Raw genomic sequence first — 11,532 nt, 5'->3', positions numbered from 1 at the left:
TTGTGATGGGAACACGGAGCAGTACATAAGAGGTTGTGAGTGTCAATTCGTTTTTAATGTTCAACTGTCCTTTACTTATAAGGGCAGATGACGCAGCAGTGATGCCAATGTGGAGTGTGTCACCATCACACCTTTTAGCAGTCTGAGGCACAAATACTGTAAGTATTTACACACTCTTCCAATGATAAGGTGTTCTCACATTGGGCCCTAAACAGGAAATGTAGAAAAAAAGTCTCCATTTCTAAACGCTTACTGGCCTGGCATGACCATACCACTGTATTTTATTTGAATTGACCATTACAATTTTGTAATATACACTGTAAGTTAGGCCCTCCTGAGGGAAGATAATGAACTATAGTATATACAAGGCATTTGAATCTACTTCTCACTAGATGTGTTTCATCCAATTCATGTCTTCTATATCTGTACCAGTCATTGAATGGACCAGTCATTGTCTCAGTGTCAATATATCAGTCAATTAATGGGTATTTGAGCTCAGAAGAAAATCCCCCTTGATGTAATACAGATTTGTCCTATCATAAGTTAAAGAACTAGTTGTGACTTTGGAATGGCATTGACCTTGATAGCTTTACAGTTAATCAGGGAACGTAGAAACGTGTGTATTCTGATAAGACAGGTACAAGCCCTACGCACAAGGCCATTGGCACTGATATGAAAGAGCCACCAAAGTGGGTAGGGGACGCTTTGCCATTCACCTTAATAGGGGTGACATTGGCTACACTTAAAATGGCACTGCCATTTTGGGGCGGGTAGAGAAGGTGACGGCGGTGCATTAGTATATAAAGCTGAGCCAACAGTCTGGTCCTGCTCTGGAGGTTGGGGATTTTACACTGAGGAACGTCCCTAGTGAGGATATAAAGACGCTTCCAAGATTTCGGGGGGAAAGAGGACTGAGCGTTGGACTTCAATTGATTTGGGCAGGCCCTCCACCATGAGTAAAGGGGTAGGTGACCCATTTATGTGATTAATCAAAGCTCTGATCAAATTGCCATGAATTAAATTTCATTTCCCTTCAATGATCAAGGATATTGTTTATTCACCCCTCCAGGACTCTTACGACATGTTTGAGATGAATGGAGAGGTGGATGTCAAGATGAAGAAAAAGAAGAAGATAAAGAAAAAGGATAGGCTAGAGGGCATGAAGAAGGAGATGGACATTGTGAGTGCGATTCACAAGACCAGAAGGAGAGAGCGCTGGAAAGAAAATGCCAAATTAAATGAAATGGGACAGAATTGCAGCATAAATACAGTGTAGCTTTAACAGTCTGTCAATCTTTACAGGACGACCACGAGATCACAATAGAAGAGCTAGAGATGAGGTATACCACCAGTGTTACCAAGGTAACTAAGCTACCATGGGGTTTCTGTCCATCTGTCTGTGTGATGAAACAGACTGCTGCTAATATAGAGTAAATCTCTCCCTCTTTCCCCCTCTCTCACTCTCTCCCCCCTCCTCCTCCTTAAATCCCCGCAGGGCCTGACCTCCAGCAAAGCAGCGGAGGTTCTGGAGCGGGACGGCCCCAACGAACTGCTGCCCCCCAAAGGGACCCCAGAATACGTCAAGTTTGCCCGTCAGCTGGCCGGAGGGCTGCAGTGTCTGATGTGGGTGGCAGCCGTCATCTGCTTCATTGCTTTCGGCATCGAGTTCTCCAGGGGAACCCTGGGCTGCTTTGACGATGTGAGGAGGATGGGGCGGGGAGAGAAAAAGAGGGAGGAGAGAGGAAGGGGTGGAGGAGGGGGAGGAGAAAGGTGGAGGAAGACGTGGAGTAGGAGACTATAGGGCAGGAATGCTGAACAATATTAGAATAGTGAGGAAGGGATTGTTGACAGATGGATAAGGAGAGAGTTGAAGTGTTTGCTAAAGTTACACTGGGAGGGTGAAGGAGAGGCTAAAGTTACAATGAGAGTGTGAAGGAGAGGCTAAAGTTACAATGAGAGGGTGAGGGAGAGGCTAAAGTTACAATGAGAGGGTGAAGGAGAGGCTAAAGTTACAATGAGAGGGTGAGGGAGAGGCTAAAGTTACAATGAGAGGGTGAAGGAGAGGCTAAAGTTACAATGAGAGGGTGAGGGAGGGAGAGGCTAAAGTTACACTGGGAGGGTGAAGGAGAGGCTAAAGTTACAATGAGAGGGTGAAGGAGAGGCTAAAGTTACAATGAGAGGGTGAGGGAGGGAGAGGCTAAAGTTACAATGAGAGGGTGAGGGAGAGGCTAAAGTTACAATGAGAGGGTGAGGGAGAGGCTAAAGTTACAATGAGAGGGTGAAGGAGAGGCTAAAGTTACAATGAGAGGGTGAGGGAGGGAGAGGCTAAAGTTACAATAAGAGGGTGAAGGAGAGGCTAGTTACACTAGGAGGGTGTTATAATCTCCACCCGGCACAGCCAGAAGAGGACTGGCCACCCCTCATAGCCTGGTTCCTCTCTAGGTTTCTTTCTAGGTTTTGGACTTTCTAGGGAGTTTTTCCTAGCCACAGTGCTTCTACACCTGCATTGCTTGCTGTTTGGGGTTTTAGGCTGGGTTTCTGTACAGCACTTTGATATATCAGCTGATGTAAGAAGGGCTATATAAGTACATTTGATTTGATTTTGATTTGAGGGAGAGGCTAAAGTTACACTGGGAGGATGAAGGAGGGGCTAAAGTTACACTGGAAGGATGAAGGAGGGCTAAAGTTACACTAGGAGGGTGAAGGAAAGGCTAAAGTTACACTAAGAGGATGAAGGAGGGCTAAAGTTACACTAGGAGGGTGAAGGAAAGGCTAAAGTTACACTAGGAGGGTGAAGGAAAGGCTAAAGTTACACTAGGAGGGTGAAGGAAAGGCTAAAGTTACACTAGGAGGGTGAAGGAGAAAATACTGTATGTGAAGAAAGGGGAATACATACGATAATAACATGTATTACAGCGTCAACATATTGTGACTGTTTGTTTCATCACTATTTCTCTGTGACCAAACCTGTCTACAGCTGTACCTCGCCATCACTCTGATCACTGTTGTTGTGGTGACTGGCTGTTTCGGTTACTACCAAGAGTTTAAGAGCACCAACATCATCGCCAGCTTCAAAAATCTAGTGCCACAGGTAAAAACATGGAAATACATTATAACTAAAGAATACAGTATAACTAAGGAAATACATTATAACCAGAGAAATACATTATAACGAGAGAAATACATCATAACTAAGGAAATACATTATAACTAAGGAAATACATAACTAGAGAAATATATTATAACTAGGGAAATACATTATAACTAGGGAAATACATTAGAACTAGGGAAATACATTAGAACTAGGGAAATACATTAGAACTAGGGAAATACATTAGAACTAGGGAAATACATTAGAACTAGGGAAATACATTATAACTAGGGCCATGAGTGTTCGCTGAAGATGTTACCAGAGCAGGAAACACTCCTGGTCCTAAATACCCATACAACAGTTACTTTGTTATAGTAAGAAACTGTTTACTTTCATGACAAAAATATTCCTTTCATCAACACAGATCATAATCCACTCACTACAGCACTAAGCCAAGGCAGTCAATCATTGAAATACAGGGATTTGGTATAACCATCTATCTCTTTCTAGCAAGCCCTGGTGATCCGTGACGGGCAGAAGAACCAGATCAATGCCATGGACCTGGTGGTGGGAGACCTGGTGGAGATCAAGGGTGGTGACCGCGTGCCTGCTGACATCCGCATCATCTTTGCCCAGGGCTGTAAGGTAGGTACACTAGGCCACCAGTTCCCATTATAGACCACTAACACACTTTCAACCCAAAAGTAATGGCTAAGGGTGTTGATGCAGGTTGAGCAGGAATGTGAACATAGAGCTAGGATTCAGGTTAGGATTAGTGTTAATGTTATAGTTAGAGTTAGGTTTGAAGCTTGGATTATGGTTGATCCGGGATGTGGACATGAAGCTAGGGTTAGGGTTAGGGTTGACTCGGGGTGCGGACATGAAGCTAGGGTTAGGTTTAAGGTTGACCCGGGGTGTTGGCATGAAGCTAGGGTTAGGGTTAGGTTTAAGGTTGACCCGGGGTGTGGACATGAAGCTAGGGTTAGGGTTAGGGTTAAGGTTGACCCGGGGTGTGGACATGAAGCTAGGGTTAGGGTTAGGTTATGCAGAAGACCTGGGTTTGAACCCTGGTCGGTTTCATATGTTATAACCCTGTCAGTTCCTTGATCTCATCATCCCCTCCAGGTGGATAACTCATCCCTGACAGGAGAGTCAGAGCCCCAGAGCAAAACCCCGGAGTGTACCCACGAGAACCCCCTAGAGACCAAGAACATCGCCTTCTTCTCCACCACCTGCCTGGAAGGTAGACACATCACAGGAGGCTGCTGAGGAGAGGACGGCTCATAATAATGGCTGTAATCGAGTAAATGGAATGGCATCAAACACATGGAAACAATGTGTTTGAGTTAGACACCATTCCATTTATTCCGGACGATGAGCCCGTCCTCCCCAATTAAGGTGCCACCAATCTATGCTACACACACACACACTAACACACATAAACACACACACACTGCCACCACTTCCTGAAAGGTACTACAGACAGACACCAGAGGAGGTTGGTGGGAGGAGCTATAGGAAGATGGGCTCGTTTTAATGGCTGAAATGGAATAAATGGAACAGAGTCAAGCATGTTGCTTCCATGTGTTTGATGTGTTTGGTAGTATTGGTACCATTCCATTGATTCCACCACCAGCCTCCTTTGACAGACACACAACCCTTATTAAATCACACACAGAAAAGATTCACACAGAAACACTTACACTCATAACAGCAAAAATGAGCAAAAACATCAACATTACACTCATAATGTAATCTAAAATCCCTTTTTCTCTGCTTGGCCCCTACCAGGAGTGGCCACAGGAACGGTCATCAACACGGGTGACCGCACCATCATTGGCCGCATTGCCAGCTTGGCTTCAGGCGTAGGCAATGAGAAGACGCCAATTGCCATAGAGATTGAGCACTTTGTTGACATCATTGCTGGGCTGGCCATCTTCTTTGGCTTCACCTTCTTCGTGGTGGCCATGTTTATCGGCTATGCCTTCCTGGAGGCTATGATCTTCTTCATGGCCATCGTGGTGGCCTATGTACCTGAAGGGCTGCTGGCTACTGTCACTGTGAGTCAACACTGAGGCTTTGGTCTGTCTAGGCCTATATCAAGTTGGTTATTAACAGTTTTCATCAACCATCTCCCTCTCTCTCCCCCCAGGTGTGTCTGTCGCTGACGGCCAAGCGTCTGGCCAGGAAGAACTGTGTGGTGAAGAACCTGGAGGCTGTGGAGACCCTGGGCTCCACCTCGGTCATCTGCTCCGACAAGACGGGCACTCTGACCCAGAACAGGATGACCGTGGCCCACCTGTGGTTCGACGGTGTGATCCATGCCGCAGACACCACAGAGGACCAATCAGGTCAGAGCTTTGACCAATCATCCGAGACATGGCGATCGTTGGCAAGAGTGGCCGGACTCTGTAACCGGGCCGTCTTCAAACCAAACCAGGAGTCTCTGCCTATTCCTAGGGTGAGCTGATAGACACGAGCCTCAACAGACACATTCATTCACAGACACAGCATCAATGAAAACTATATGATTTATGAGTTACCTTTTTTCCAATGCACCTATGTGCAACAGAGAATAGTGGTGGGCGACGCCTCAGAGACAGCTCTGCTGAAGTTCACTGAGCTGGCCATAGGGAACATGATGGAATACAGGGAGCGATTCAAAAAGGTTGTTGAAGTACCATTCAACTCCACCAACAAGTTCCAGGTAAGAGGCCTGCTTTTCTGATCTGATTTCAAGTCAGTCTGTTGAAAGTGTGTTATATAATCTACAGTATGTTGTATAGGTGTATCATGTGACTATTAGACATACTTTAATGGCATTACCAGAATGAGCTATTTGTGTTTGAATAGTATTTGTCTCCCCCCGGTGGCGAGTAGCTGTCAGTGCATGAGTTGGAAGACCCCATGGACCTGCGCTACCTGCTGGTGATGAAGGGGGCGCCAGAGAGGATCTTGGAGCGGTGCTCCACCATCCTGATCAAGGGCCAGGAGTTGCCCCTGGATGAACAGTGGAGAGAGGCCTTCCAGACCGCATACATGGACTTGGGGAGCCTGGGGGAGAGAGTGCTGGGTAAGGGACAGTGTTGGGGTATAGTGAACTACATGTAATTCAACTAGTAATTGAACTACATTTTGCAGTAGCTTGGTGGTAGTTCAACTATATTCAAATCTTGTTTTCAGTAGTTTTACTTTTTAGTGTTACTTTTTGGGCCATGTAGCATTGTAGCTAACTACTGGAACTACACAGTACTTTTTTTGGCTAAAATAAAATATGGGTGAAGTAGGCAAGAATTTCCTTTATTTTTCGGCAACAAACCTGCCAATTATTTTGTGTTTAATAGGTTAAATGACACATTCTGTTAACATCTGACTGCAGAGTGATCTGTTCTTGTAATTTGTAGTCTATGACATTTCAGATTTAGATATGATAATTTATCACAAAGTAGTTTATCACGATGTGAATTACTTTTCTAAGTAACAACCAGTTAAGTAAACAAAGTTTTTCTTAATGGTGGCTTTAGTGTAGCTTAACTTCTTCCAGTGTGAATTAATTTGTAGCTTGGTAAACAATATTTTCAGAGTAGCTTCCCCAACACTTAATGGTATCTCTTCTTTAGGCCCATAAATACCCACTAACCCCTCCAATCTGTCCAAACATTTGTCTCCAGGTTTCTGTCACATCTATCTGAATGAGAATGAGTTTCCTCGTGGTTACAAGTTTGACTCTGATGAGATGAACTTCACCACGTCTGGTTTGTGTTTCGCTGGACTCATCTCCATGATCGACCCGCCACGCGCCACTGTGCCTGATGCTGTCATGAAGTGCCGCACGGCTGGAATAAGGGTACGAGGGTAAAATGGGGGAGAGATGGGGCAAAGGAGAAAGACAGAAAGAGAAAAAAGGAGAGAGAGAGTTAGAACTTAGCTAATACAATGTAACAGGCCATCACAGTCTCCCTCATTGTGTCACGTCAACCTACATCAACTCATTCCACTGTGACCTCCCTTAGGTAGTCATGGTGACAGGCGACCACCCGATCACGGCCAGAGCCATCGCTGCCAACGTTGGCATCATCACAGAGGGCAGTGAGACAGTAGAGGACATTGCTACCAGGAAACGCATCCCAGTGGAGCAGGTCAACAGGAGGTGGGTCTTGGTCCCCAACACCAACACAGTCTGGCAGGGTTAGGACTCTGACTCTCACTGTGGTTGATGAATCTCCTGTGACATATTTGACTATTTATACAGAGTTTGTATATCAAGTAAGAAGGAGTGAGAACGCCCTGTCAGTGGATTTGACATGTCTATTCTATTCTATCATATTCTAATCTATTCTATGTGGTCTTCAGGGATGCCCGTGCCTGTGTGATAAGTGGTGGTCAGCTGAAGGACATGAGCAGTGAAGAGCTGGACGAAGCGTTGAGGAGTCACCCTGAAATGGTGTTTGCCCGCACCTCCCCCCAGCAGAAACTCATCATCGTGGAGAGCTGTCAGCGCCTGGTGAGCCCCCCCCCCCCACACACACACACATACCAAGTTGTTAGTCACACTGCATTCCAGAGAGGTTTTTGGTTTGGCTAACCCTTCTTTTTTGTCATGTTATCTCTCTCAAACCCTCTCTTCCCCTCTCTTTCTCTCACTTTCTCTCTCACGAAGGGCTCCATTGTGGCTGTGACAGGCGATGGGGTGAACGACTCCCCTGCGTTGAAAAAGGCAGACATCGGTATTGCCATGGGCATAGCTGGCTCTGATGCAGCTAAGAATGCAGCTGACATGATTCTGCTGGATGACAACTTTGCCTCCATTGTCACAGGGGTGGAGCAGGGTGAGTGAGAGTGTCTTAGCAAATCACAAAACACAACAACAGCCATTTTAACAGGCTGATTACATTTGAAATGTATTCTGTGAACCAATATTTGGTTTCACAAAGTTAAGCCTTCATGATACTAAGTAATACTGATATTGAGGGATTGATTTTGACCATATCTGACACCCAGGCCGTCTGATCTTTGACAACCTGAAGAAGTCCATTGCGTACACACTGACCAAGAACATTCCGGAGCTCACACCCTACCTCATCTACATCACTGTCAGTGTTCCTCTGCCATTGGGCTGCATCACCATCCTCATGATCGAGCTGGCCACTGACATTGTGAGTCTTCTCCTCTTCCTCACCCCTCATCTCCCTGCACTGTAAGACCATTCTAGAATGATGCCGATTATCCATCTTCTATCCTACAGTTTCCCTCTGTGTCTCTGGCCTATGAGAAGGCAGAGAGTGATATTATGCATCTGAAACCCAGGAACCCACGTAAGGATAGGTTGGTGAACGAATCTCTGGCTGCCTACTCCTACTTCCAGATTGGTGAGGGTTCATGTATGTTCCTGTAGTATGTAAATGTATGAACAAGGCCTTGCTTTTTCACTAGGTCCTTTGAGACCGATTGATCCTTGAAGCTATCACCTTGACCAATATTCAAGGTGATAACCTACAAATAGTCTATTAGTACATATTTCATGTTCAATTTTCTCCTCCCTCCCTCTCTTTTGGTTTATCTCTCCCCCTATCCCCTTCTCCAGGAGCGATCCAGTCTTTCGCTGGTTTCACAGACTACTTTACAGCGATGGCCCAGGAAGGCTGGTATCCCCTGCTGTGTGTGGGGCTCAGGTCCCACTGGGAGGACGTCCATCTGCAGGACCTGCAGGACAGCTATGGCCAGGAGTGGGTGAGTGTGTGTGGCTTACTGTAGGATAGATATGGCCAGGAGTGGGTGAGTGTGTGTGGCTTACAGTAGGATAGATATGGCCAGGAGTGGGTGAGTGTGTGTGGCTTACTGTAGGATAGATATGGCCAGGAGTGGGTGAGTGTGTGTGGCTTACTGTAGGATAGATATGGCCAGGAGTGGGTGAGTGTGTGTGGCTTACTGTAGGATAGATATGGCCAGGAGTGGGTGAGTGTGTGTGGCTTACTGTAGGATAGATATGACCAGGAGTGGGTGAGTGTGTGTGGCTTACTGTAGGATAGATATGGCCAGGAGTGGGTGAGTGTGTATGGCTTACTGTAGGATAGATATGGCCAGGAGTGGGTTAGTGTGTGTGGCTTACTGTAGGATAGATATGGCCAGGAGTGGGTGAGTGTGTGTGGCTTACTGTAGGATAGATATGGCCAGGAGTGGGTGAGTGTGTGTGGCTTACTGTAGGATAGATATGGCCAGGAGTGGTTGAGTGTGTGTGGCTTACTGTAGGATAGATATGGCCAGGAGTGGGTGAGTGTGTGTGGCTTACTGTAGGATAGATATGGCCAGGAGTGGGTGAGTGTGTGTGGCTTACTGTAGGATAGATATGGCCAGGAGTGGGTGAGTGTGTGTGGCTTACTGTAGGATAAGTGTGTGTGTGTGTGTGTGTGTGTGTGTGTGTGTGTGTGTGTGTGTGTGTGTGTGTGTGTGTGTGTGTGTGTGTGTGTGTGTGTGTGTGTGTGTGTGTGTGTGTGTGTGTGTGTGTGTGTTATGGCCAGGAATGGACAAGTGCGTGTGGCTTTACAGCGCCCTCACTTACCTGTAACTCCTGGAAATGCCTGTTGAAAATATCCTGTCTTCTCTGTTCTGCAGACATATGCTCAGCGTCTGTATCAGCAGTACACCTGCTACACTGTCTTCTTCATCAGTATTGAGATCTGCCAGATCGCTGATGTGTTGATCAGGAAAACCCGCCGTCTGTCTATCTTCCAGCAGGGCTTCTTTAGGTCAGTGGATGTTAACTGCATGGAACAAATGTCTCTTACTCCCTACATACAATCATATACTCTATGAAATGTATTGTTTATGAAAGGCTGGTGGCAGAGAAGGCTTCCAACAAAATAACATGGGAAGTATCAATCTTGATAGGACTAATAAAACATTGTTTGACCATCCTCCATATTTTCCCTTTGTGTGCAGGAACAAGGTGCTGGTGAGTGCCATCGTCTTCCAGCTGTTACTGGGTAACCTGCTGTGCTACTGCCCAGGGATGCCAAACATTTTCAACTTCATGCCCATTAGGTACTGTTACACTCTGTTTGACTTGAATGGTTGTTGATTCATCTTCTCTGTCATTGTTTTGATGGCTTTCATGTTGGTTTGTTCATGCGTGTAACTCCCCCTTTCAGGGGCCAATGGTGGTTCGTTCCAATCCCGTACGGAATTCTAATCTTTGTCTATGACGAGATCAGGAAGCTGGGGGTCAGAAGACATCCAGGAAGTAAGTAGCCTTTCTTGCCTCTGTCTTGTCCATCCATTCATCCTCCATGCATCTATCCATCCATCTATTTATCATCCATCTATCCATCCATTCCTTGCAGTAGTCAGCCCTAATTCAGATTATTTCCATTCCCCTCTCACAGGTTGGTGGGACCAGGAGCTGTATTATTGAGAGAAGAGGGCATATATCTAGACCAGAGACATAGGTATAAAGATGCAGGTTAGCATTTCCCGTCATGAATCGTGTTCTGGAGGCAGCTCTGCTCTGCAGTGGTCACTAGCTGGCACAGCCATAAAGTCATGAAATCAGATTAGAATTCTAACCCTAACCTTAACCACACTAGCTAATGGCTAGCCCTAAACTTAAATTAAGACTGAAAAAACACATGTTTGTTTTCAGGAATTTTTACAATATACCCAAATTTCTCAGTTCTGCCTCTAGGACAAAACTCATGACAATAAACGTCAACCTGCTATACAGAGAAGTCTGGCTAGCACACTGTCCTCCATCTTGGTCCCAAACATTCCATTACAATACAATACAATTTAAATATCAAACAAGGTTTGCCAAACTCTGTACAAGTATAGCTCTGAATATCCTAAACCATTTCTGATATGGAACCAAATCTTATACATTGAAACAATAACCATGAATTATTTTGTGATATGTTTGTAAAGACACACCTCCATGTTCTAATAGAAAAAAATTGAATGCTTGATGTGAGTTTGTCATATCAATTTTAATTTAGAATAATTTCCTTTTGTAAATCCAGTATGTGGATGTCTGTGGGTGATTGCCTTTTGTTTCTGAATTCCATTGCCTTTTTATGTATAACATCACACATATTTGGCGTCAAGGGTTCTTTCTTGGTGATAATGTTGGTGGTACAGTAGCCTATATGCATTGTATTTATGTATTTGTATGAATAAAGTGTGTCAAATATAATGTATTGTATGACTTCATTTTCTAGAGAGATACCTTAAATGTTTCTCCACTATTATAATTTCAAATGAATGAATCCCTTTATTAAAAGCCAGAGACACTCAGTGGTTTGTACATTGTGTCGCTCAGTCTACCTCTGGTTGATCCAATCGTATGGCAGTGGGTAGCTGAGCTGTACTGCCATTGGCTGAGCTGGGTTGTGGGTAGGCTACTCACCTCGATGACTTTACAGAATTCACTTCCTGACTCTCTTGATGGT

At 45.2% G+C, this 11,532-nt stretch overlaps 1 protein-coding gene across 1 annotated transcript; it reads left to right on the top strand.

Annotated features, from left to right (window-relative positions):
* The first annotated feature begins 464 nt into the window (after positions 1–464).
* Positions 465–11,276, top strand: LOC115182575 (potassium-transporting ATPase alpha chain 1-like). The gene is made up of 22 exons (XM_029744107.1): positions 465–964; positions 1,070–1,180; positions 1,303–1,362; positions 1,496–1,699; positions 2,978–3,091; positions 3,602–3,736; positions 4,217–4,334; positions 4,883–5,151; positions 5,244–5,552; positions 5,664–5,798; positions 5,972–6,164; positions 6,763–6,938; positions 7,105–7,241; positions 7,445–7,595; positions 7,752–7,920; positions 8,093–8,247; positions 8,337–8,460; positions 8,676–8,821; positions 9,704–9,837; positions 10,031–10,132; positions 10,240–10,331; positions 10,474–11,276. Exons 1-22 carry the CDS (start codon positions 953–955, stop codon positions 10,500–10,502), a joined length of 3,075 nt encoding a protein of 1,024 aa, XP_029599967.1. The 5' UTR covers positions 465–952; the 3' UTR covers positions 10,503–11,276.
* Positions 11,277–11,532: the final 256 nt, after the last annotated feature.

Source organism: Salmo trutta, chromosome 3 (genome assembly GCF_901001165.1).
Source record: "Salmo trutta chromosome 3, fSalTru1.1, whole genome shotgun sequence".
NCBI classification, from domain to species: domain Eukaryota; kingdom Metazoa; phylum Chordata; class Actinopteri; order Salmoniformes; family Salmonidae; genus Salmo; species Salmo trutta.
This window is presented reverse-complemented; position numbering and strand designations above follow the sequence as displayed.